At 43.4% G+C, this 27,951-nt stretch overlaps 1 protein-coding gene across 6 annotated transcripts; it reads right to left on the reverse strand.

The window, feature by feature from the left end:
* Positions 1-853: 853 nt before the first annotated feature.
* On the reverse strand, positions 854-25,818 carry Mapre1 (microtubule associated protein RP/EB family member 1). Of its 6 annotated transcripts, none has more exons than XM_027421444.2 (7): positions 25,667-25,818; positions 20,645-20,768; positions 15,261-15,406; positions 11,909-12,116; positions 8,414-8,535; positions 4,507-4,659; positions 854-2,556 (listed from the first exon to the last, which is right to left on the reverse strand). In XM_027421444.2, the coding sequence occupies exons 2-7, from the start codon at positions 20,763-20,765 to the stop codon at positions 2,500-2,502; spliced, it is 807 nt and encodes a 268-aa protein (XP_027277245.1). In that variant the 5' UTR covers positions 20,766-20,768; positions 25,667-25,818; the 3' UTR covers positions 854-2,499. The 6 variants fall into 6 exon arrangements, with proteins under 6 accessions (XP_027277245.1, XP_035302181.1, XP_027277248.1 ...); XM_035446290.1 differs by having other exon boundaries at positions 25,767-25,786; XM_027421447.2 differs by having other exon boundaries at positions 25,696-25,777.
* Positions 25,819-27,951: the final 2,133 nt, after the last annotated feature.

The raw sequence follows: 27,951 nt of genomic DNA on the forward strand, positions 1-27,951 counted from the left end.
CTCCGGCCAACACCAATGCCCTTGATTTGTAGACAAGACAAAGAGGTGGATTACAATCTCATATCTGATATTCTCACTGAAACATTAAGACTTGATGCTGCCTCTAGGCAAGGCCCACATCTCGGCCACCTGAGAAGCATATTAAAATGCAGACTCACAGTCTCCCAACTCAAGAACTTCTGAGGATGTTCACCAATAAGCTCCCAAAAGATTGGAAAGCAATCAATTTAGCCTGAGAAGCAAATCCTGAACCCCAATCTATCTACAGTACCCAGTTCCTCTACGTGCATCATCTGCCAAACACTGTCCAGCTGCACTCTGAAGAGAAAACAGCCTGAAGCTGCCAGGGCAAGCTTTACACTTCTGTAAAGAAAGCCTGGTCAGGGTAACAGAAATTTAAAACAGACAGACAGACAGACAGAAACAGTGACAGAGAGAGAGACAGACTTCAAAATAAACATTTTAAGCCAGGCAGGCACGATGGCACACACACATAATCCATCATCCAGGAAACCAAGGAAGGATGATTACCATAAGTTTGAGGCCAGTCAGGACAATAATAGTAAAGCCCTGTCTCAAAAAAAAAAAAAAAAAGAGAGAGAGAGAGAGAGGAAGAAAGAGAAGGTTAGAGGAAGTAAAAGGAGAGCCTGACTGATTGGTTTGAAAAAAGTGGGGGATTTGGAAAGATTAGTTCTATTCAAATAAGCAGGAATCACTTCTCAGCCTTCTGTCTAAACTCAGCTGGAGATTCTGACACTGCCCCTAGCCCTGACCCTAATGGATATATGACTACCTTATCCCTAGAATTAAAAGCTTAAACCCGAGGCAAGACACATTTCAGAAGACAGGACACTTGAAATACAGAATTTTATTTAGAAACTGTTTAAAGTAGAAAAAAACCCTGTCAAGAAAGACCAGGTGAAAAAATGGGTTCCCAATAAAATGGAATTTGGGGGCAACAGAAGTCTAAAAGGCCACAAAGGAGAAATAGCACCACTGTTATTTGAACAATGGCTAGTTACTTGCTTTTTTTTTTTTTTTTTTTTGGCAATTGTTGATCACTAAATCTGGATTTTCCTCTGAATTCCACACAGCATGCACTACATAACAATCTGTCATAAAATACCTGTTTTCTACACACAGCATAAGACAAGCTACCACCAGAAACAAATCAATACAAACACATTAGGGGCTGAACAATCTCAGTAGTGAGTAACATATATTTTGCAGAATTCTGCCAAACAAAGGAACTGAATAGGCTGTGGGCAAAGCAAATGAGGGAGAATTAAGGAATGAAGTCTTTTAAATATTAATATTTCAGTCATGGTACTGTATATTCTCAAAAAAAAAAAAAAAACAACAAAAAAAAACATTTTAACATTTAGTAACACACTAAGAGAATTTTATCTCCAAAGAGATTATTAGTGCACTGGCAAAGTATTCGGGTGACAATGGAGAGCTGTGGACAGCAGACACCAAACACCCCAGCCTCACAGAGCCCAAGGTGACACTGGCCTTCACTGATCACTCCTTTGCCAGAGGTCCAGAAAGAACTTGCAGTGCGATCACCAGCCTGCTGTATTCACAACACTCAGCAGCAAACTTAAGGAGCCAGAGGAGTCCCCATAGGTCAAGGGGAGCAGAGAAGAGAACGTGTTAAATGTAAACTTAACAGACAGTACAACAGGACTCAATGCCTGTTCAAATCCCAGAGATGTGGGCAAGTCCCAGAAACACACTACATAGGAACTCAGGGGACTGATTGAAGTCCTCAGAGGAAAGCTCAGTGAAAACTGAGCTCTGTCTATCTCAGGCACTGCAGGGCCGAGACACCCTCTATTCACCCAAGCTACCATGCTGCTTGCTTTTATAGCAGGGATGCAACTGGTCAATGACACCAAATGGCTTTACAGAACAACTTTTCAGACATTCCTTCTGGGCCAAAGACTACATCTGTGAGATTCAAGAGACTTGAAAGGCCTGTGACAGCAGGTTCCAAAGGGTCTAAAGTCTGGCCCTTCCTTCCCAAAACATCAGACACAAAAATTTCCTGTCATGTTATATTTTATATTTTGAAATATGGAAGCATATTTTAAATACTCTTAAGGCATTTATTAAAACGTTCTCTGCCAGAATTTCACATTAGCTTAAATTCAATTCAGTCTTTACATTTCTCTGAGGTTGTCACCTCAGTGTATTACAAAACCCCCTTCTCCATCAGTCAGTGTGACCAGCATCCACATGAAGAGCCCCATGGTTGGCCTCTCTGTTCCCCTGGTGAACCAACTAGATGTTAATACTGCTCTGCTACAAGGCAACAGCTCCTAACTCAAACTCATCGGAAAGAGACTTCTGCAAAGTGCACTTTGAAGAAGAGGTACTTTTTGCTTATGAAAAGAAACCAGTGAATCCTCTAAGAATAATAAAAGGGAGTATTTAACAGTTAAGCACATGATTTGGAGTGAAGAATTCGGATGTTGCTCTGCTGGTCCAGGCTGCTTAATACTCTTCTTGTTCTTCTTGTGGGCCCCCTTCATCAGGTATCACAAAGCCTTCCTGAAACGGGAAATCAAAGTGGGAGAAAGCTATCACTCAACACTTCATGCCAGACCCTCCCTCTACTCACTAACTTCATAATTTAAGCCTCTTCATGCAAGCAGTTCTTCCTGTCTCTCACATACCTACACTTAAGCACAAAGACCACTATTGTATTTATTTTTTTAGACAATAGCATCATTTCTTTTGTTGGTTTTTATTTTTGATATAAGGTCTCCCTACGTAGCCTTGTCTTGTCTGGAGCTTACTTAAACAAGACCAGGCTGGCTTCAAATTCAAATTGTCCTGCCTCTGCCTCCTGAGTTCTGGGTTTAAATGTGTGTCCACCACACCCAACAATCACCATTCTTAATGCAAAAATTACACACAAATTCATCCTCAAAGCATTAGAAGTAATAAATATTTATGTGTCCAAATGTATGCTTAAAATGTGCATTCCTTCAAGTTTTTAACTTCAAGTCCAGAAGCAGTGGTTCACACCTGTAATACCAGCCCTCAGTAGGCTAAGGTAGGAGGATGGCCATGAGGCTGAGGCCAGTCTGTAGGTACAGACTGAGTTCCAGGACATCCCAGGGTAGAATGAGACCCTGACTCAAAAATTATCTGACAAAGCTTCAGTGGCAGAACTGGATTCAATCCCCAGTTGTACAAAACAAAAACATAAAAAGGTCAATGACATTCAAACAGGCAGAGTAGCATTCACATGTAATCCCAAAATTCAGGATACACAAACAGGAGTTCAAAGTCATCCTTGGCTACACAGTGAGTTCAATTCCAACCTAGGTTATGAAACTTGATCAAAAACAAAAGACCTGAAGTTGACTATCAGGTTCAGTCAGTATCCTAACCAGGTATGGTGGCTCACACCTATAATTCCAGGCTGAGGCAGGAGGATGCTAAGTTTAAGGTCAGCCTGGACAATCTCAAAAACAAAAAGCTTAGTATTCTGCTGTTATTAGTGCTGCCTTCATGCATCTTTGTTACACTGAACACCAGTGTTGAACCAAAGTACCTGCAACAGCAGGATAGGACTGGTCCAATGTTAATGAAAGCTAGGAAGCAAAGAGCAGGGCAAACTCATGACCCCTTCCCTACTCACTGCAGGGCATACTACATGTCTGTACAGTACAGAATGGTCACACTGCTCTACCATAAAAACACATCTTGATTTTTCTTTTTAACTAAATCTCTTCAGCTTAAAGTAGTTAAGATGTACTTTCACTAAACGACCAAAGACTTGTATATCTTCATCATCTTTTCATTACCAACATGATGAAACTTTAAGGATTCACTGCACAAACAGCAGCTTTTCAGTTATCTGTCTTAATCCTCCAAAATTCCAACAATATGTTCAGAAAATTAATACTTTATATTTATTGTTACACAATTGTGAAGCATGAGCAATTACAAATACTGTTAAAGAGTGGATAAAGCCAGGTATCAGATCCTAAACCCAGGGGGAAGAAAAGCTGTCTTCTGTAATGAACTAGTATATCATGATTAAAGGCTAGATAATAAAGATGGATCCAAAGAAAATCACTCAGGGAGCCAGGCAAGCTCCTGTGAGGGAGGAGCAAAAGCATAACCTGGCAGCTATGGGCACAAACATCAAGGACGAAGGACACGCCTGGGGTCCTGATAATGGCAACAACACCTTCAGCTGGAGTGGTCAAGCTGCAAGGGTGGGATGGCCTATAAACTACACAAGCTGGACAAGCCAGCAACTTCCATATTCCATTGCTTCCTTAAGCAAAGACACGGGGACTTCAAGGGCTGAAGCTAGCTATGCAAGATGCTCTCTGGCTGAGTTGAAGGAAATCAAAGATAAAATTTTCTGGTGAACCCTACACTGGAACACAGGTACCAGCACAAAGTGAGCTGCAATCAGCAATGTTAACTTTTTTCTTAGGGGGCAGAATGAAAAGAAAATATCTCCAGGTAAACACGTACATCTGTGGCATAAAGAATATCTACAATCCTTTGAAGTACAGGGTCATTTTCCCCCTCATTCTCCTGGCAAATCAATTCAATGTTCCTTAGCTTTCCGAAGTAGAAGTCTCTCTCTTTCTCCAAATCTTCAACAGTAAGCTTCAATACTTTGACCTGCATTTAATATTGAAAACAGTGAGCATTAGTGTACCAATAAAATATCAAACCCAAAAGTGATGTGGTCTTTGATCAAAATAAAACATAAGCAAAAATCCAGTTCACTTTAATGTCAATTTTCTTCAGCCTCAGAAAAACACAACACACTAGTTCACAGCAACCATGACTATGAGTTCCCCAGAAAGGGAAGACTACGCCTTAGAGTCAGGCATGGTGACATATGCCTTGAATTCCAGCACTCAGGAGGCAGAGGCAGGCTGACCTCTGTGAATTTGAGACCAGCCTGGTCTACATAGTAAGTTCTAGGGCAGGGCTACTCGAATAAACCCTGTCTCAAAAAAAAAAAAAAAAAAAAAGGAAAAAGACTAGACCTTAAACTGCTAGGGAGCTTTTCACTGAGATTGGATCAAAAATGGAAAACTTAAGGCTGCCTGAAGTGGGTGTAGAACCCACAACCCAGCTTAGCAAGATGACCAACAATCGTAACTAAGTCCTTACCAGGAGAATGGTCAATCAAGTCCAAGACTCGTTGCATGTAGAGCTCAATGGGTTTGGTAGTCCAAATCCCACTCAAATCCCACAAGAGGGTTTTAATTCCCACAGGGGCCATTAAGAAATTAAATTAAAAAATAAATCTTGAGAGGAATGGTGACACACACCTTTAAGCCCAGCACTCAGGATGCAGAGGCAGTTGGATCTCTGAGTTCAAGGACAGTTTGGTCAACATCGTGAGTTCCAAGCCAATCAGAGCTATATACAGAGACCCTATCTCAAATAATAATGATGATAATAATAATAAGTATGACACACACACCTGTAATCCCAGAACTTAGAAGTCAGGAAAGAGGATGGCTAGTTCCAAGACAACTTAGGCCACACATAAGACACTTTTTAAAGTATCTCCATGATGTCTTAATGTGGGATCCCTGCATATCAACCAAGGATGAGTAAGAATTATAAAGCAATTGGCATAGAATACAAGTGCTGTTCTCAGCCTAACCAACCTATCTAGCTCCATTTCTCCCATTTATCAAGGGCTATAAGTTCAAATGCTTACAGGGAGTCCACACAGAACATATAATACAAAGGGGTTCAGACTTTGGGAACCTGAGGAGAGAATAAAGTCATATTCATAATAACTTGTTTTTAAAGCTTATTCAGATCAAGAGCCAGGTGTATCAGTTCACACCTGTAAACCCAGATCCTTGAAGGTGAGGTCCAAGCAAGCCAGGACTACATGAAACTCCAGCAAAACCAAAAAGAAGAAGACATATCAGGGCTAAGTGTTTGTTTCTGTGGCAAGTATAGACAGCTGGGTATGAGTGTCTGATCCTCAGTTTTCAGGATCAAAGAAGAAAGTGGTTAGTAGAAAGTCAGCCTCCTGACCTCCCACATCCTTAACAGAGACCCACAACTACCCAGAGCTCCATGTCTTCTCTTCAAATCCATAGAATACCCAATCTCAACTATTGAAACCTATCTCTCCTATTGGGCCCTTCCCTCATAGGGGTCTGCTGACCAGCTTGTGACTAGGAGCTTACCTAGCAGGTACATCCTGATTTCTTCCTTCCTTGAAGGCCTGAGTGCAAGTTCCTGTTACCCTGTTGTTCACCCATTCAGGATTGCCTGATGGGCTTGGGAACCTGAACTTGTTATCTGGGTAGTTTTCCACCATCCCTGCTGACTGGTATATAAGACCCCACTCTTGTTGGAATAAAGGGCATTCTCCCTGCAAGAAAGACCTGCTGTCTTGTTTTTATTTAAATCCTCAAGCCTCTCGCCCTATACTGTGGAAGTGTTGTAGTGCAGGCGCTACACTCTCCAATGTTTACCATCAATTTTCCAAGAGCGACAGTGATTAATACCAATCTTCAATGCAGGATGTAAGCTAAGAACTTTAGTGTACCTCCTCAATTTCCCATTCAGCACCAAACCTAGGCTACAAAGCCAGAAGTAAATTCTAATTACACTGTGTTCATCTGCAAAACCTTACAAAAGTATGTAGTCCATGGCATAAGTAGCTATTAAAAATGTAAGATAATTCTGTATTTCTGACCACTCTTGCACTTTACCCTGCAACTGCTTCCTCTAAAGCAGTAGGTTCTCAACCTTCCTAATGCTGTGACCCTTTAATACAGTTCCTCATGCTATGGTGACCCCAACCACAAAATTATTTTCACTGCTACTTCATAACTATAATCTGGCTAATGTTATGAATCACAATGTAAATATTTTGGAGACAGAGGTTGTAGAGAGGGGTCTCAACCCACAGCTTAAGAACCACTACTTTGAAGTTTTAGGGAAGTCTCCTTTTTCTTTTTTTTTTTTTTTTTTTTTTTTTTTTTTTTTTTTTTTTTTTTTTTTTGCAATGAGTCTTCATTGTTTAACGAGTTAATCTTTTCAAGATCTTACTTATTTATTATGTGTACATCATTCTGCTTCCATGTATATCTGCACACCAGAAGAGGGCATCAGATCTCATAACAGATGGTTGTGAGCCATCATGTGGTTGCTGGGAATTGAACTCAGGACCTTTGGAAGAGCAGTAGGTGCTCTTAACCTCTGAGTCATCTCTCCAGCCCCGGAAGTCTCCTTTTTCTGATTCATTTCTTATTTCTCACACAACCAAAAAGTTCCAAACAATGTGAACTTTTAAAGAACACTACAGCATCTACTCCATTCTATATCCAGACTATAAGAATAATCAAAACTATCTTTTGTTTACTATTATTTATCCCAATGGAATCTGTACCAATTACCATTCCAGATATCTAAATTACTGTGAGCAAGTGTCAGCTCCCTCCAGGCACAGTAGTACACATCTATAATCTCAGCATTTGGGAAGCAGAAATTGCAGTATACACACAAATTCAAGCCAGCCTAGTCTGCATAGTAAGACCCTATCTCAAAAGGGGGAAAAAAAAAATGTACAACAAAAACACCCATAAAGTATCAATCAGCCCCCACCTCACACATGAATCATTCAGTCCAGAGAGGCTGAGAAGCATAAGTGAAACAATGACAGAGCTGGTCTCAGTTCCTTCTTGTGCTCATCATGAAGAAAACTGTCTGTTCCTGCAGACTGCAGAAGGTCAACTTGCCAGCCATGTGGCCTCAGTTGACCACTCTTTATAATCTTATAGCCTTTTTTTTTCTGCAGCTGCTTCCTCTGAAATTTTAGGGAGGCTTCCTTTTCCTCCAGGACTCTATATTTCACAGCAAAAGCATGACTGAGTCAAAATAATCACCCAAAAGCAATGAGCAAAGGTAGGATTTATAAAGAGGATCAACAGTCCCCATTCTGTTTTTCTGATATCCAGTCACTGAACTGTGAAGGACAGTACCTTTCGTAGCATTTTCATTCTCAATATCCAGAAAGCAACTCTCAATTATCTTTCACTCTCTTAATCCTGAGAATCCGAGGGCATTCCAATGAGGTTCAAGAACTAACTATGATCCACAATGTGGATCATAACTGCCTATAACTCCAGCACCAGGGTATCCAGTGACCTATTCTGGCCTCTGTACATACGTCAGACAAATACACACACACACATAAGTAAAAATAAAAAAATCTTTAAGTTGATTTCCAGACAGACATAGGTTTCTGTGGTACCTCCACAGCTGATGGCCCACTCTGCAACCTAAGGCTCACATATGTCAAGAAGACTGATCAGGCAAGCATAGAAGCCCTGCCCTCATGAAGCAAGGAATCCACAATGACAATGTCAACAACACAAGAGGGGCATACCTGCTGCATCAATTCGGCTGCTTCGTCGTCACCATTGCCCATACCAGGGTTCTTTCGCACCATCCCTGGGCCAGCCTTAGGAGCTGCAGTAGTTCTCTGTGTTGCAATGGGTCTCTGTGGAGCTGAGAGAAGACTGACCATGTTAGGAGAAATTTCAAAAACAGACAGATATACACAAAAAGCAAGAGGTCTGTAATCAACTGCTTTCCACAGACAAGTCAGTGAAGGGAACTGATAGTAGAGAACCCAGATAAGAGCACAACAGCCCAACACAAAGTGGTTCTTATGCCAGCAGCAGACTCAAGTAACAATTTTAGCAAGCTCCTTCATGCTGGGGATAGTCCTCCAATAAGATCTTCACTCTGGTGCAGTGAACTCTCAGCTGAAAGGTGTAATCACACTGGAACATACAATGATGGACCTTAACCCACAAGCAAGGCAGTTTCATGGATCAAAGGCAAACCTTGTATCAAGAACAGATCACAATTCCAGCCTGTACTGAAGTACTATGCTCCAACTGGAAAACTAGCTCCCTCTAATTCACTGGATTTGGTAAAGAGCTCACAATGACTAGGAGTAGAGCCCCCCTTTCCACTGTAACTTCAGAGCTCACCTTTTAGATGGCTACAGGGTCAGGAGAGAAAAACAACCTCAGCTCTCTCAGTATTTATAGCCAAAAGGCAGATGAAGCAGTGACAGAAAAGGCTCTTTTAATAAAACTAAGAATGAGCTACTTCAAGATAAATGTAACACTACTCACTTTAGCTATTCATCTAGCAATTATTCAATTATTCTATTATTATTATTATTATTATTATTATTATTATTATTATTATTATTCCAGGCTTAGAAACATCTCATCTTCCCAGCACCCCAAAATCTATAATCCTGGACCTTTTGTCCATAGTCATAGGCATTTCCTTTAGTTGGTACTCTCTGGAACTTGCTTATCCTGAACACTAAATATTTACTACAAATCTACACTCAGTTGTTAGCAGCATCTGAAATATGCTACATCCAAGATTACCTATGTAGTTGCCATTCTCAACAGCTAAGGAATAAAAAGTCCACAATTCTGAGGGCAATCAGAACCCTCCTACACCACTGACAATAAGACACTGCTGATAGTATGGAAGTGGCCAGCTGCTTTGGAAAACAGGCAGCTCTATAAACACTTTCATGTAGCCCAAGAATTCAGCTTAAAAACACACTCCTGGGTATACACCCAAGAGAAATAGTAAGGTATCCCACACAGAAACTACACATGAACTTCACAGCAGCATCACTCGTAACAGCCAAACACTAGCAACAACTCACATGACCATCAACAGACAAATGAGGTATTCAAACAGTGGAATATTATCCTGCAACAAAAACAATCAAGTACTAGGCCAGGCTGCTTGGGTGTAGAATAAGGCAAGACTATCATAAATTCAACGCCCAACTAGACAACTTTGTAAGAGCCTGTCTCAAAAATTTTTTTAAAAGGTGTGGCTCTAGGGGGAGCTGGTATTTTTCGTAAGTCTCACACAGCTTCCCTAGCATGCATGAGACAATACACAAGCACCAAAAAAGTACCAGCTGGGTGTGGTGACACACATCTTTAATCCAAGCTTTTGGGAGGCAGAGGCAGACAGGTCTCTGTGAGTCTGAGGCCAGCATGGTCTAGACAGTGAGTTCTAGATGAGCCAGGACTGTTACATAGAGAAATCTTGTCTCAGAAAACCAAAACAACCAAAAAAAAACTTAATAAATACTACAGCACAGATGAACTTTGAAATTATTGTGCTAAATAAAGGAAGCCATATACAAGATGACACATATTCTGTGGTTTCATTTATAGAAAAAAAGTCCAAAATAAGTGAAGCCATAGACAGAAAACAGGTAAGTGGATGCCTAGAGCTGGGAAAAGGAGAAAAGTTGGAGGAAACAGGCTTCTTTTCGGGTAAAAAGCTGACTAAAGCAGCAGCAGTGCACACCTTTAATCCCAGCACTTGGGAGGCAGAGGCCAGTCTGGTCTACATAGTCAATGCCAGAACAACTAAAACACACACACACGCACGCACGCACGCACGCACGCACGCACGCGCGCGCGCGCTCGAAAAGGTGAGGGGCTTTCCTAAGCTTTTCTGGCTTTCAGTCAGTAAAAATGCTTGCCTTGAAAGCCTCACGACCTGAATTGTATTCCTAGAACCTATGTTATAGTGCATGCTTGTAATCCCAGTGATGGAGGCTGAGAAAGACAGATCCCCAGGACTCTCTGGCAAGCCAGCTTAGCCTATTAAACAAGTTCCAGGCCAATGAGATAACTCAAAAAACAGGTGAATGGTACCAGAAGAATACCCAAGGTTGTCTTTGACCTCCAAATGCACCTGCACATACACAGACAGGAGCTGGAGAGATGGTTCTCTTCCATAGCACTGGCTGCTCTTCCAGAGGACCTGGTTCAATTCCCAACACCCACACGGTGGTTCACAACCATCTATAATCCAACACCCTCTTCTGACCTCTGAGGATATCAGGCACATATGTAATATAGACATACATGCAAACAAAACACCCAGACACATTAAAAATTTTTTAATTTCTTTTTTTTTTTAGGTTAAACATTTTAAGAAGGTAAAATGTAAGGTGTGTGAATTGTTTCTCAATAAAGTTATTCAAACAAAACTCCAACAGATGGAGCAGGAGGAACGAAGTTCAAAGTCATCCTTGGCTACACAGTGAGTTCAAGAGACCAGAGACCCTGTCTCAAAAAAAAAAAAAAAAAAAAAAAAAAAAAAAAAACAATCCTCCATCTTTAGCAGGAAGTGGTGGTCCAGAACATAAGTACATATTCTATAATATACTACTAAAAAGACACCTTGGAAAACCAGAGGCCCAAACATTCTCAAGACACTCTCTACCATCCACTTTCCCCTCCCTCCTAGACCCTGCTAGCAGCAAAGCTAGCCACAGCAGCTCTCCCATCCATCTCCACAAAAGAAGCCATAATCAGGCACAGAAGGTCAGCATATGGACTGACAGCAAGATGATGCAGATAGCCTAGAAGGATACCTGAAAGACCTAGAAAGTCCTTGAGGTCCTAAACTTCAAACCTAACTGTAACTTACCCTTTTGGGTAATTTTAAAATGCCCTAAATTCCCATGTAACTAAAGTTCTCTTATGTGAGCCAGCATAAGTAAATTCTATTACATACAAGAAAAAAGCCCTTAGGCAACACAGCACACAGTAACTCATCCAGGCCAGAGCCAAGTGTTAACTTCCCATTTTACATAGGAGGAAGACCTGGGGGCAAGAGTGAACAGGTTCCCATGGAGCTGCAGAGCACAGGCATGTATCTACCACATGCAGAATCCATGTCCCTGCCAAAAGCACAGGGAAGATCTATGGCTACACATAGATTCAGGGCTACAGCATAGTTCTATGTGGAGCACCTACACCCAATGTTGAATAAGTGGAATTACTGGAACCGAGCTAACAGTTCTCTTTACCTGCACTGCCGGAGCTGAGAGGTTTCTTCGGTTTACTCAGAGCTGGAGCGACAAGAGAAGGAGCCACTGCAGTTTCTTGGCCTTGTCTGGCAGCCACAGGGTCATACTCTTTTCCATCATAATTTGCATCAAAAAACTTCTTGAACCACTGAACAAACTCAAAATTGTCCTGAAATTTTCCTTTTACTAATTTATCCACAGGAATTATCTGCAGAGAAAAATCAAGACTGTTTAGACCAAAGCACAGGCTTTGGCAAGCACAAAACCTGCCCATTTATCACACCACAAGCTCTGCCAAAATGAGAAAATGTTTTAGAGATCTTACTGCTAAGACCAGTTTGCCTTCAGTACAGTACCAATCCCTAGTCAGTCCTCCAAACTCCTGAGGAGAAATGTTGAACAAAAAAGGAACAAGGCTGGCTGGGCAGTGATAGCATACGCCTTTAATCCCAGCACTCGGGAGGCAGAGGCAGGTAGATCTCTGTGAGTTTGAGACCAGCCTGGTCTATAAGAGCTAGTTCCAGGACAGCCTCCAAAGCCACAGAGAAACCCTGACTCAAAACTCCCCCTGCCCCCACCACGCCCCAAAAGGAACAAGGGCCAGGATATGGTTCAGTGCCTGCTGGCTGTACAAAGCCTTGTGCCGCATCCTCTGCACCACTGGGGAACGAGTATCAGCAAAGTCACAGTCACACATCAAGACACACTGAAAGTCACAGTCACACATCAAGACACACTGAAAGTCACAGTCACACATCAAGACACACTGAAAGTCACAGTCACACATCAAGACACACTGAAAGTCACAGTCACACATCAAGACACACTGAAAGTCACAGTCACACATCAAGACACACTGAAAGTCACAGTCACACATCAAGACACACACTGAAAGTCACAGTCACACATCAAGACACACTGAAAGTCACAGTCACACATCAAGACACACACTGAAAGTCACAGTCACACATCAAGACACACTGAAAGTCACAGTCACATATCAAGACACACTGAAAGTCACAGTCACACATCAAGACACACTGAAAGGCTCAGTCACACATCAAGACACACTGAAAGTCACAGTCACACATCAAGACACACACTGAAAGTCACAGTCACACATCAAGACACACTCAAAGTCACAGTCACACATCAAGACACACTGAAAGTCACAGTCACACATCAAGACACACTGAAAGTCACAGTCACACATCAAGACACACTGAAAGTCACAGTCACACATTAAGACACACACTGAAAGTCACAGTCACACATCAAGACACACACTGAAAGTCACAGTCACACATCAAGACACACACTGAAAGTCACAGTCACACATCAAGACACACACTGAAAGTCACAGTCACACATCAAGACACACTGAAAGGCTCAGTCACACATCAAGACACACTGAAAGGCTCAGTCACACATCAAGACACACTGAAAGGCTCAGTCACACATCAAGAAAGACACACTGAAAGGCACAGTCACACATCAAGACATACTGAAAGGCAGCAGAAGTTTCACTGCACCATAAAGAGAAATCCCCTGGCTGGGTGAACACTCTGGGAGCTGAGACAGGAGCATGTCAAACTTGAGGTCAGCCCTGGCTACAAAGTAAGACTATCTAGAAAGGGAGCAAAGAGAGGGAAGGAGGAAGATGAGGGAGGGAAAAAAAAACACAATCATAATGCAAAATCAAGTACAATATATTTTATAGAAGTAAATCTAGAAATTAGGATAGTTAGGCCTCAGACTAGTAGAGATTAAATAATACTTAAAAAACAGAAGACAAAAAAAAAAAAACATTAGCATGTGTTGTGGAATATTTTTTACACTATGAGGAAGTGTCACTCAGATTAGTTTAATAAAAAGATAAACAGCCAATAGCTAGGCAGAATTTTCAGAGCACAGTGAACGCTGGGAAGGTGGAGTCACCAGTAGATACTAGAGGGAACAGACATGTAGGAAAAGAGGTAAAAGCCACTAGTCATGTGGCAACACATAGATAAACAGAAATGGGTTAATTTAAGTTATAAGAACTAGTTAGATGATATGACAGAATTTGATGGTTCCCCGTGGAGGGCCTCACTATCCTTGGGGAGTGGGTGGCGGGTCAGTTGGAGGGGGGGCATGGGAGGAAGGGAGGGTGAGGGAATGGTGATATGTAAAATAAGACTGTTTCTAAAATAAAAATAAAAGAACTAGTTAGAAACAAGCCTAAGGTAAGGCCAAGCTTTCATAATTAATAAGAAGTCCCTGTGTCATTTATTTGAGAGCTGGCTGGTGGGACAAAGAAAGACTCACAGGTATGATACAGGACCAGTGAGATGGTTCAGGGGTAAAGGCGCGGTCACACATGCACACACATACATGTACTCGTGCACTCTCTCTCCCTTTCTCTCAACAAAATGGAATGAAAGAAAGTTTTAGGGGCTGGAGAGATCACTGAATGATTAAAGGCACTTGTTGCTCTTACAGAAGACCTAGGTTTGGTTCCTAGCATCCAAATGGTGGCTCATAGCCACTTCCAATTCCAGGGGATCCAACCCCCTCTTCCAACTTCCACAGGCAGTCTGCACATACATGCTACAATACATATATGCAAGCAAAAAACTCATACACATAGAATAAAGAAGTCTTTTAAATTTTTAATTTTTGTTTTAAAACACTGGTTCAGATTTACAGGCTGATTGCTTCAAACCAATATTAAATTCAGACAATAAAGAAAGAAGAAAGTAGTGGAGGGGGAATAAAGGAAAACCTGGTTGCTTGTAAATCATGTTAACTAGAAACAAGAGGTAACATAAATTGGAAAGAGAAAACACCCAGCCCACAGAGTGCCTCACACCTATAATCCCATCAGTTAGGAAGCTGAAGTAGGAAGACCACCAAGAATTCAAAGCCAGCCTGAGCTAAACAGACTTTCAAAAAATAATTTTAAAGGAGGCAGCAAAGCTAGGTGTAGTGGCACATGCCTTTAAACCCAGTACTTGAGAGGAAGAGGCTGACAGATCTCTGTGAATTTGAGACCAGCCTGGTCTATATAGTGAGTTCCAGTACAGCCAGGACTATACAGAAAGACCCTGTCTCAAAAGAAAAAAAAAAAAAATGAGTGGGAGCAGAGAGAGGCTCACTGGGTAAAGACACATACTGCCAAGCCTGATGACCTGATTTCACCCCAGTTATCCTCTTGCATGTGCCATGTACAAACACATACACACACATACACACACATACACACACACACACACACACACACAAAATCTTTTTGTTAAAAGATATCTAAAACTTAAATAAAAAAATTTAAATATAAGTAAGTAACCTAAACAAAGGAATAAAGCTTACTTACTTTGTCAACACCCATCCTCTTGAATCCTGCTTGCAATATTTTGAAGTTCTGGATATATTCATGTTCTAGCTTAGCTTGAAATTTCACTTTCTTCAAAGCAATGGAGCCAGGGAAGAGCATGTCCATAAACTGACAGTATGCAGCCCCTGAATCAACAATAACACAAAACAAAAATTCAATAAACAGGATCACTGAATGCCACTTTTTCCCCACAGACAGAATCTCACTAAGTAGCCTTGGCTGGCATGAAACTCCCTATGTAGACAGGCTGGCCTTGGACTCAAAGAGATCCACCTGCCTCTGCCTCCTGAGTGCTGTGATAAAAGGTATGCACCACTATGGCCCACTCTAAATACTACTAGTTAATAAAGCACAGTCATCCACATCTATTTAACTCAAATATAATTTGTTAACGAAAACTCTCATGTAGCCTAGACTAGGTTCAAACTCAAATAAGCAAAGATAATGTGGAAATTCTGATCCTCCTGCCTCCACTTCCTGAGTGTAGAGATTTTTTAGGCATGAGACAACACACCCCATTATATGTGTGGAGCTCAGGGTGAAACCCAGGGCTTACATGTACTAGCCAAGTACTACATTCCCAGGCCCACTTAAATTTGTACAGTGGACCATAGACAACCAAAGAGATGGAACTACAAAGACAGCTCAGTGGTTAAGAACATATACAGCTCTTGCAGTGAACCCCAGTTTAGTTCCCAACAGCTGTATCAAGTGGCTCTTAAATCACTTGTAACGTCAGCTCCAGGGGAATCTCATGCCTCTGTGGGCAACAGCACACATGTGCACAAACACACACACACATAAGTAACAGACCAAAATTTTTTCAGGGGTGGGGGGGTTGTTATATGAATGCAAAATCGATTTTTAAAAAATCTATTAACAAAAGATGGCTCAGCAGTTAAGACTAATGGATGCTCCTGTGGAAGACCTGGGTTTGATTCCCAGCATCCACACTCACAACCGTCTCTAACACCATTTTCCAGGGGATCCAATGACTAAAAGTGATGAAGAGTGTTTAGGCTTCAAAGAGCACATGCCACTTGATCCTCTTAGATGATTAATAAAGTCTGAAGAGAGAGGGCTGAAGAGTCATTAATACACACCTTAAAAATTCAGACCTTACCCCATCTGAATGTAGATGGAGGAGGAGTGGATTGGGGGGGAGGGGGTAAAAGGGAGGTTGGGGGAGGGAATGGGAGAAGAGGAGAGAGTGGAAACTGTGGCTAGTATGTAAAATAATTTTTTAAAATGATGAGAAAAAATTTAAGCTCAAAATATTTTAACAAAGGAAAATACTATTTTGATTTTTAAATCAGTAAACAGAATTGTTTAAACAGCATTTGCTTTTGCTTGTATGTTACTCACTGTTAACAGTCTTGAGGGTCAAAAAACTAGAAACAAACTACACACCCAATCCACCAATAGAAGACTGACACAAAGAAATTAATAGTACTGCCCACCAGACACAGGGAAGCAAAAAGCAAGTCATGGCTCCTTCTGGACAAAAGCAAGCTCACTGTCAAGAATCACTGTGTGATGTCAAAATCATTCTGTGTGAAGACAAATCCTGTGATTCTATCTGCAACAGATTTGACTGGATAGCACTCCAAAGTTGATCCCTGACAAAACACAGGAAGCCTCTTGAATCAACCTGCCACTGTCACAGAAGTTCTTCTCACCCTTTCTCACTTCCAGAGCCAAGCAAGGTCTCCTTACTCTGTGGGCAAGTGGGGAGCTAAGGGTACTGATGACAGTCAATTCACAGCCAGCAGCATATTTACAGGGAAGGACCCCAGCTTTGTAGTTCTAGAGAAAATTCTATCTTTACCTCCTAAAGACTGCTTGGTGGGAATTTCTGGTCTTTCTGACCCACTGCTTATGAGAAGTTCAATAAGGAATAATCAGAGCTGGTGTTAAAGGTTTTAGACACACGGGACCTGAGAAGCACCCCCCACACCAACTCTTCAGGAACAGTCAGTTGGCAACTTCTCCTGTGTGGTCTCAGGCTACAAGTGAAAGCTGCTTTCAAAACACCAATTTGAAACACAATGCAACCACCTACATACTCCAAGAGCCATACCACACAGCTTTCAAGAGGACAACTAGCAATGAAAACAATTTACTAACACATCAGCTAAATGTCTTGCACTCAACACTGTCTACTAAGGAAAACCATCTTATCTGGGATAAGAATAGTGGCAGGAGCCAGAAAAGCTGAAATACTTCAGAGTTTATGGTAAAACAGTATCATTATAACTAATTATATACAATTACATTTATTCAATTCTGTTCCAAATGCCTGTTTAAAAAAATGTAACACAGGAGCTGGAGAGATGGCTCAGAGGTTAAGAGCACCGACTGCTCTTCCAGAGGTCCTGAGTTCAATTCCCGCAACCACATGGTGGCTCACAACCATCCCTCTTATGAGATCTGGTGCCCTCTTCTGATGTGCAGATATACATGGAAGCAGAATGTTGTATACATAATAAATAAAATCTTAAAAAAAAAAAAGGTAACACATGCCACGTGTAATCAATCCCACATGTGTAATATTATAAAGGCAATCACAACATGTGAGAACAGAGGCAGGAGAATGGCCACAAGTTAGAAACCAACTACCCTTGACTACAGAATAAAACTTTGTCTCAAAAAAAAAAAAAAAATGGTAGGGGGCACTAGAAAGATGGCTCAGTAATTAAGAGCACTGGCTGCTCTTGCAGAGGACTCATTTCTCAGCAACCCCATCAGGCAGCTCACCAGCATCTGTTACTCTGGCATCCATGCACATGGGACACACACACATACACATGAACTAGGTTCAAACCCAGACTCTGCAATGTCTAAGTTATGCCCCATGGGCAATCTCCTCATCTTTAAAATGAAGAAATCTCTACTCACCACCAGGGTCTGACAGATATCAACAATACTACAGGGGACTCTGACAACAGCCAAGCTGGTAAGCCAGGACTACTGCCCCAGTTAACAGCTGAGGAAATAGTTCTAGAAAACTATCAAAGAATTCACCCAAGGTCACATGGCTCAGAGCAGACTAAAGAACTCTTCATGCCATGACATGTACATAACAACTTCCTGCCTAAGTAAGAGAAGCCTGGGGCCAAACTGGGAAGTGTACAACTTATCTACACAGGAAGAGATGCATCTTCTCATTCAATGAGAAATATTTTGGACTTTATTTATAGACAGAAAGAAAGTTTAGGGGAAAACTGCTGGTGAGCAAGCAGTCTCCAATGAAAACGAAGATGACCTCACCCCACATTACTCATAGCACGGGGCAAACAAGTGCTTTAAAAAACCTCCAACAAAATGTGACACAGCAATAAAAAGCTGAGAAAATCAATAGGAGATAGAGGACAGCAGCACAAATCTGAGGCAAAAATCACTTTATAACAAAATAAGGTTAATAAAGGCCACTCACTCTTGGGACCACCACTAGTTACTCATTCTTCCTGTACCACCTCCCTCTAGACAACTGTAAAACAGATTGGACCTCACAAGGCAAATGAGGCAAACGAAACCAAGGCCAAGAGGAGGAGCCCCTCCCCCCTCAAAAAAAGGAAGTACAAAAGCTGAACATCAGAGGAAGCAGCGAAGGAATGGCTGTCTCTTTAAATCAACCTAAATAGCACCAGTCAGTTAAGAAAAAGTCCAGTGCAAATAGAGTGTAGTGACTGAAGAATACAGGTTCTTGATTTGGAAAAAGGTTCAAATCCCCATTGTGCTCTTGGTTCTATATGCCTAGATTCATTATTCAAATTCTCTAAGCCATCTTTCCCATCTGAAATCAGAGGTACCTCTATCTTCCTTTTGGAAATACACTAAATGGAGATGTCTGAGAAGTGTAAACAGCTGAGCCTGGTTGTCCAGGCTGTCTGTAATCCCGGCTTCTTAGGAAGCTGAGATAGAACCATCATAAATCCTAGGCTCCAGGGTGAGTTAAAGCCAGACTGAGACAGACATTTAGGAAGACACTGCCTCAAAATTAAAAACGGGCTGGGGTTCAACGGCAGTGCACTTGCATAATGTGTGTTAAGTCCTGTGTTTAATCAATAGTACCAAAAAAAAAAAAAAAAAAGTTATTTACTAGAAGAAGCAATCTGTATCATTAATAAGACCCCGTCCCCCATGCTGGGGACGGAACCCAGACTTGGGCGTGTTACCCAAGCGCTTTTCCACTGCATTGCATCCATATTAATTAAGGCAAGAATTTCACTAGTTGGAGGAAAATATCCCTTTCCCACCCCTGTATGTCTGTGGGGGGAGGGGGAGTGTTTGTTTTTGAGAGAGGGTTTCACCATGTGCTTTTAGCTGGCCTACTACTTGCTACATAAGCTATGTAGACCAAGCTGGCCTTGAACTCAAGAGATCTGCCTGCCTCTGCCTCCCAAATGCTAGGATTGAAAATATGTACCATCACACTCAGCTCTGGTATATATTCTTGAATTCATCTACTAACTGTGGAAGATCCCATTTTACAACACTGACAAGGAAAGGCTGAAGAGATGGCTCAATGGGTAACAGCATTTGCTCTGCAAGCTCAAAGGAGAATATCTAAGTTTGAATCCCCAACACCCATGTTAAGAGCCAGGGGGTGGTATGCATGCCTATATCCCCAGCATTGGGGGATAGACAGGCCAATCAAGACCTCACCAGTCAGCCTCCCCCAAACTGAAAGCCTAGCCAAAACAGCAAGCTTCTACCTCCAGTTCGCCAGCTCAGTGACAGACCCTGTCTCAAAGCAATGAAATGGACAGCAACGGACAAGACACTGATATCCTGACCTCCACATGCAAGCACACAGGCAGTCATACCCACACATTCCTTGGCAATCAAACCCAATGCTCTGTGAATGGTAGGCAAGTACTCTATCAACTGAGCCACACCTCCCAGCACTAAGCAGAAAGAAAGAAACTTATAATCTCTTTGTGGCTCTATATAGAGGCCTGTGCAAACCCTAAGGCCAGGCCCTGTGTGCTTTTAAAGGATGCTCTAGTGAGCCAGGTGCAGTGGTGCACACTTTAATCCCAGCACACAGGAAGCAGAGGCGGGTGGATATTTGAGTTCAAGGCCAGCCTGGTCTATCGTTCCAGGACAGCCAAGGCTACACAGGGAATTAAATACTGAATTTAAAAAAAAAAAAAAAAAAATGGAGGCCCGGCGGTGGTAGCGCAAGCCTTTAATCCCAGCACTCTGGAGGCAGAGGCAGGAGGATCTCTGTGAGTTCGAGACCAGCTTGGTCTACAAGAGCTAGTTCCAGGACAGCCTCCAAAGCCACAGAGAAACCCTGTCTCGAAAAAAAAAAAAAAAAAAAAAAAAAAAAAGGGTGTCTAGTAGATTCCTCTTACCTGAGCACAGCTGTTCTATCTTTGTCAGATTCAACTGCAGAGATTCATTGATCCAGGCCAGCATGTCATGTCGACTTAGGTTATCGCTGGTAACTGACGTCGAGTACACATTCACTGCCATCTTCTGCAACACACAATCAAAGAGAGGCTCCTGTTACAGTAAGCATGGAAGTGAGGGCAAGCAGTCCCCAAGGTCACCCACAGCAAATCTGTACAAACACTCAATTTTAAGCCCAGCCTTCTTCCCTGAGAGGTGAAACCAGACACTAAGATTCCAGTCATAAGCCAGAGTTCCATGCATAACATGACCTGAAAAAGTGCCCCAAACTAGACAGTCTAAAACTTAGGCCCCAGATTAATAAGACTGATACACAAGTACAAGCCACAAAAGATAGTAAGAAGTAAGCACTTTTATAGATGCACAGATTAAAGATGAAGGGAGGCTGTGGATTATTCCTTTATAATGTGTGAATATGTCACTGTGATTGGTTTAATAAAGACCTGACTGGCCAACAGCTGAACAGAATCAGGTTAGGCAGGAGAGCCAAACTGAGAATGCTGGGAGGAAGAAGGGTGGGATCTGAGGAGTTTCAAGCAGACACAGAGAAAAGCAAGATGGGCATGCCATACTGAGAAAAGGTACCAAGCCACATGGCAAGACGGAGATAAGAAATATGGGCTACTTTAAAATGTAAGAGTTAGCTAGTAACAAGCCTGAGCTATTTGGCCAAGCATTTATAATGATTATAAGCCTCAGTGTGTTTATTTGGGAGCTGCTGGCGGGACAGAAACTTCTGCCTACAGGAGGCTGATGCACAAACAACATTCTGCTCAAAAACACTAGTCCAAAGGCTGTGGGGGTAGTTCAGAGTAATAGAACATGTGTTCTGCATGCATGATGCCTCCGCTCAATTATCAGCACCAATAAATAAATAAATAAGTAACCCAAGTGGGCATGTTGGAAGCCTAACTGTACTCAGGAGGCTGAGGCAGGACAACCTCAAGTTCCAGGCAGCACCATCTACAAAGTAAGACCTTGTCTCAAGTCATCATCAACAATAACACATATGCTAAGGGCACTGCTCACCCTGACAGTGCTTTGCACCAAGCCCTGGGCCAATCCCTAGCAGTACCTACCTATCTATTTTCCAATAACCTAGGTACTGTACACGGTGAGGTCAAGTGACAACCTCTCAAAGTCAGCTCCTATCTTTTCTGTGGGGACTAGAGGGTACCAACAAAGTACAAAGTCTCTCAAAGACACCTGTTACTGAACTGACAATCCTCTTCAAGGCCCACTTCACTCTCTTCATTTTAGGGGTGAAGAAAGGAGGCCCTGAGTATTTACAGCCAAGTCTGCCCAGCCTCATTTTCCCATTTCTCAGAAAATGCTGCCCCATACCTTTCAGCCAGACTCCTGAAATAACCTTTTTATTTGGGGATACAGATCTTGCCATGTTGCACAGGTAAGCCTCAAACATGTAGGATTATGTTATCTTCTTGCCTCAGACTTGGGAGCAGCTGGGACTACATGCACCAATCATTATATTGAACTATGAATCTCATTTAAGGCACTAATAAATATGGGTGCCATACTCTATGAATTCCCATTCAACCAACCCTCATTTTTTATCTACTGTGTGTTTTTGTGTGCACATATACCCATGTGTGTGGAGTTCTAAAGAAAACTTCCAGAAGTTGGTTCTCTTCTTTTACCATGTAATTCCAGAATTCAAATTCCATTGGTCAGACTTGGTGGCAAGAACCTTTACCTGCTGAGCCATCACACTAGCCCAAATAGTAGGTTTTACAGTGACCCTAACACTTGTAATTGTCCTAATTCCCTGAGACATCAGCCTTGCCAATAGAATAGGGATGGAATTCACAGCAATTTACAACCATGAGACCACAGCCCTTAGCCCTTCTGGGCGCTTCACCCCCTCCACCTCGTAACTGGTGTGTAAAAGGCTCTTCCCACTCTCATCTCATGCATGGAGCTGCTGCAAGCCTTGAGTCACACACACTAGACTGAGAACCAAAGATGGGGTTCCCTCTCCCAGGGCTCTTATGAGCAGTGGTGAGTAGGTCTACAGACAAAGATAACTTGGCAATCTATGCCCCGTCTCCCTGTCCTGTCTCCCACCCCCACAACCCACATTTCACACAGTGCCTTGAACAGAGTGAGTGCTTTAGTAAATGTTACTTGTTTCAGACTGTGGAGGAGGAAAGAGCAAATATTATACTCTTTTCAGAAAGCTACCAACCAACACTCTCTACACTCCCTGAAAGCAGCTGAAAGAACTAGCAAGGAAACAACACAGTTTAGTTCCTCATTCCTCATGCTTCCAGAGCACTTCATTCAAACCTCTGGGACTTTAATTATCACACTAAAATTGACATTATCCCTTCATTTCTGAGCTTCCCAGGCCAGACTTAGGCCAGGAGGCAACTAGAGGACCTGGGCTTAAACGTGAGTCCATTCCATGTGACTTTGGAAAAGTTACTGAACTCATTAACTAAATTAAATTAATGCAACCATCTGATCTGAGAGAGCTATCTGAAATACGGAACATAACATAACTGGCCATAGGAACAAGCGGGGTCCAGGATAGGGACCGCCTCTCTTTGGTGCTATCTTCGGTGGTGAGAACTGTGCCTGGTATCAGCTGCCAACACCTAAAGATCCCCTGCAAGTCCTCAAATTAGTCTGTCTCAATCTGTTCCTATTCTGCAGCCAGAAACAATTTTCTGAATCGCAAATTACATGAGGTATTTCTCTCCTGTTTAAAAATCCCTGTACAAGTAAAATGCATACTGTGTGCAGAATGCTATTATCAAGTACCAATGAGAGTCACCCAAAAAAAATGACATGATCCCAGGCTGAACACTTACAATCTATCTTGGGCATACATGTATACATTGGGTATTGTGTGTCTCATGCTACCATAAAATGAAAGCAGCTGGTAAAGCCACATGTGTCTCCTGACCACACCCCAGCTCAGAAAAGGTTAATGGCCCTTCACCATCATGTCATTTCAAACTCTTTCATTAGCAGTACATTAATACCAGGTCCCATGTGTTCCACAAACTCTGTAGCCACTGAATACATGGGATTAGGCACCCTGTGGATGTGCAATAAACATCCACTCACTCAGCCAATTAATTGGCTCTTCCAGGCAGTCAAAACAGAGACTAGCTCTCAGAGCTAAGTTCTCCCTCACTCTTTCTGGTAAGAATGTTTGAGCCAGAAGTCAGGGCCCATGCCTATAAACCTAGCACTCACAAAGCTGAGGCAGAAAGATCACTCCATGTTCAGGATCTGTGGACCACACAGTGCATTCTAGGCCAGCCTGGGCTTCAGTGTTCAGATTCTGCTCCATAAAGTAACAAAAATGTCTGCTGCTTAGCCTTAGTGCAAGACCCCTGAGTACAACACACCCACCCTTTCAGGGCTCTATGAGCTAGGTATAACCACAATGAAAAAAATCCCCTTCCCTTCAGTCACTCTCCTGGGAGTCTCCCTAACTTGTTCTAGTCTGCTCTTTCACACAGTAGCTGAAGAACTAACTCTGTAGCTAGATGACCTTGAATTCCTCATTCTTCTGCCTCTATCTCCCAAGAGTAAGAACTACAGGCTTGTGCCACCACACCTGGCTCCTAGACTCATGCCAATTCAGAGTAGGCTAAAGAACAAGGTATTCCTCTCCAAGTACCATCCTGGGTCCTATGGAAAGTCGGGAGGGACTGAATGAAACACTTCCCCTCTCCTCAGAAATGGCTCACCTGTAAAATGGGCAAGACCCTACCTTCTGTACAAAGCTGTGGTGAGGACTGAGGAAGAATCCAGTGGACACCCTAACAGTAAAGAACCCAAGTGTCCATGTGCTGGCACTTTGACACAAGAGGCATGCCTGTATGAAATACCCTTCCCACATGGGGGAGAAGGGGTAACACACAGGTTATGAATGAAATCGAGTTACTTGCTGGACAACATAAGGCAAGCCATTCCACTACCTAAAGTCTCAGACTTGCCTCTGCAGAAATGTCGATGAGCAGACAGTAGCTCAGTGACACAGTGTGCGTGCGCCCAGTGTTGAGGGTGGGGTAACTGGAGTCAACTCCTAGCACCAAAATAAATAAATAAACAGAATGAGCAAAATACAATAGAGGGGAAAGAGAGAAAATGAAGATAACATATCTTCAAAACAAGGTGACTATGAAATGACACAATGCTAAATCAAGCCTTAATGGCACCACACACAGAAAGTGCCCATTAAAGAGCTATCTTGATTAATGCTCTTCAAGACATCCATCCCATCATGGGCCGACATCAGGCCTAGCTTAACTTCCCTCAATGGGCCTGCCTCAGGATCCTCATCTCCTAGGGGCAGTGGTCAGGCTGCACCCTGCAGTACTGGTATCACCCTTTTACAGTAATTACAGAAATTATCTTGGCCATGTATTCATTTTCTTGCTTCCTAGCTCTCTGCCCACAAAGCAGACTCCTAGAAAGCATGTCTTTGCCTGTCCACTCCCTGATGGAAACGAGGCCTGGCATCTACTAGGCACTCAACAAACACCGGCTGACCGCCTTACTTCTGCCAGGCACCGCGCTGAGACCTTTCTATGCTTCATCCCGCTGTCTCCATTTTACAGATGAGGAAACTGAGGCACAGGGCCTAAGGTCGCACTCTGGGGTCCAACTCCGCAGACCAACTCCCCACCCATTTATGCAACGACGCTTCCTACACCGAGGGTCCCCACCTCACCCCTCGCGAACACCCTCCGAGCTCAGCAGTTCAGCCAGGACCTCGCCGGTCGCCACTGAGCAGCCCCCACTTCCGGCCCACGCCCCGCCCCCGGGACAACGGAGCGCGCGCCCCCGGACCAGGCCGCGCGCCGGGTCACGGCCCCGCCCTTCCCCCCCACCGTCCGCGCGCGGCGGCGCCGCGCCGCTCACGAGGGCCGCCTCCCGTTGAGTCCCCGACCGCTGCCGCCGCCCGAGCCCGCCAGCCGCCTCACCGGCTCTCGGGGAACCCGCGTCCACTGACCGCGCGCCCGGCTCCGGTTCCGTCTTCGTCTCGTTCAAACCGTCCGACCCCGCCCGCCCGCGCGCAATTACCTCACACGCACCCCGCCGTGACGCGCCGACGCACGGGCTCGTCAGCGCCCGCCCGGCCTTTTATAGAGACGGACTGCCCGCGCGCTGGAGGCGGGGCCGAGCCCTTGATCGACAGCTGGGATGCCCGGGGGCGGGGAGGAAGCCTGTTGGGCACGTGATCGGTTGTGGCCAATGAGATGTGAGTCCTCCTAGGAGGCGGGGTCCAGTTGCACATTTTGGTTCTCTAAGGCCCATAAGAAAATTGGTTTGACCAAGGTGGATTATTGAATGGGCTCGGGATGAAGCTTGGTTGATGCTCGCCTAGCATGCATGAATCTCTGGGTTCGATCCCCAACACAGCAGCAACTGGCTGTGGAGGAGCACATTCCAGTAACTCGTTTGTCATCATCCCAGACCCACTGGGAGTTCAGCCTGGAATGCATGAGACCCAGTCTCAGGAAGAAAAAAGGAGAAACCGGGAGGGATGGGCTACTCCTGCACACTTGGACAGGAAAGACAATCGCTGCAAATTCAAGGCCAGCCTGGTCTGCATAGAAACTAGATATCCGGAGCTACACAGCGAGATCCGGTCTCAAAACCAAAAGAAAAAGGGGCCATCGAAATGGTTCAGCAGGTAAATGTCACCAAACCTGACATTTGCAGGTGAGATAGCAGGTGAGAACCGAATCTGCAAGTTGTCCTCTGACTTCCACATGTGTGCGGTGCCTCTTGCATGCCACACACAGAGAGACAGACACAAATACGCACACAAATAAATGTAAAAAAAATAAATAAATAAAGGTGGATTAGCTTGATGGGGTGGTATAAACCTTTAATCCCAAGACTCAGTAGGTAGAGACAAATGAATCTCTGTGAGTTTAAGGCCAGCCATAGAACTACACCACAGTGAGACTTTGTCTTAAAAAAAAAAAAAAAAAACTTATTTGATAGGCACCTGTCTTAGTTACTGTAGGGAGGAAAGTGTTTATTTGACTTACGCTTCTATTCACTGTTCATCATGGAAGGAAGTCAGGACAGGAACTCAAACAGGGCAGGAACCTAAACTAGAGGCAGGAGTAGATGCAGAGGCCATCAAGGGGTTCTGCTTACTGGCTTGCTCACCATGGCTTGCTCAGCCTGCTTTCTTACAGAACCCTGGGCCACCAGCCCAGCAGTGACCCCCACCCACAATGGGCTGGGCCTTACCCCATCAATGACTAAGAAAATGCCCCACAGGCTTGCCTACAGGGCAATCTGATGAAGGCATTTTCTCAATTGAGGTTCCTCCTCTCAGATGACTTTAGTTTGTGTCAAGAGGACATAGAATTATACAGCACAGCACCTTACTCAAAAACCTGAGTCACCTCATAGGAACACCTGCAATATCATGCTGTTTATTCTTAGCACTTCAAAAGAAGTTTCCTTGCTTTCCCTGCCTTTATCTTCTGCCTTCCCACAGTGAAGCTTTCCTATTCTGGGTCCAGGCTGTGTCTCGGTGCTTAAATGTAGCATCTTGATGAAAGGATGAACTAAACCACTTCACAGAAACAGCTCAGAGAAGCCAGGTGACTTGCCCAGGATTAGAGTTGGATCTAGGTCTCAGAATGGTTTCTTTGTCTCAATAGCACTTATTTATATACTTCACATTTTTTAAAAGAAGAGTCTAATATAGCCCAGACTAGTCTCTGACTTCCTGTGTTGCTGAGGATAACCTTGAACTACTGACCCTCCTATTGCTACTTTACAAATGCTGGGATTACAGGCCTGTACCACCAAGCCTGGCTACAAAGCATTTATTTTCTCTGACCCAAACAGGCCCTAGACATTTGATGGTGAGCTAAAGCCAAACATAGCCTCTGACCTCCTAAAGTTTCTACTGTGGCAAAGGAGGCAGAATGGACACATGAGTGACTCGAATCTTAGTCGAATAACAGATCAGATTGAGGGCTAAGCAAAGGTAGTATACAACAAGGCACTTGCATTATATGCACAGGCTCCCCTAGTGTCAATTGCCGAATCCCAGGGAATTTTTCTGAGAACGGCTGGAACTCTGACAAGGTAGCAGGGGATGACTTACTGCCCATCCTCCTGCCTCCACCTCCTGAGTGCTGGGAACACAGTTGTACACCACCACACCCACTTTATGTGATACTGGGGATCAAGCACAGGCCTCTGGGCATACTAGGTGAGCACTCCATCAGCTGCA

The sequence above is a fragment of the Cricetulus griseus genome, chromosome 6 (genome assembly GCF_003668045.3).
Source record: "Cricetulus griseus strain 17A/GY chromosome 6, alternate assembly CriGri-PICRH-1.0, whole genome shotgun sequence".
In the NCBI taxonomy this organism is placed as follows: Eukaryota; Metazoa; Chordata; class Mammalia; order Rodentia; family Cricetidae; genus Cricetulus; species Cricetulus griseus.

What these genes read in the sequence shown, in the direction of transcription:
- Mapre1 (XM_027421444.2), bottom strand. Translation starts at nt 20,765, where the DNA reads ATGGCAGTGAATGTGTACTCGACGTCAGTTACCAGCGATAACCTAAGT. An exon ending in TCTCAGCTCCGGCAGTGCAG is followed by an intron (nt 8,536 to 11,908) that starts GTAAAGAGAACT and finishes GTCTTCTCTCAG; the next exon opens with CTCCACAGAGACCCATTGCA. An exon ending in CAGCCGAATTGATGCAGCAG is followed by an intron (nt 4,660 to 8,413) that starts GTATGCCCCTCT and finishes TATTAAATGCAG; the next exon opens with GTCAAAGTATTGAAGCTTAC.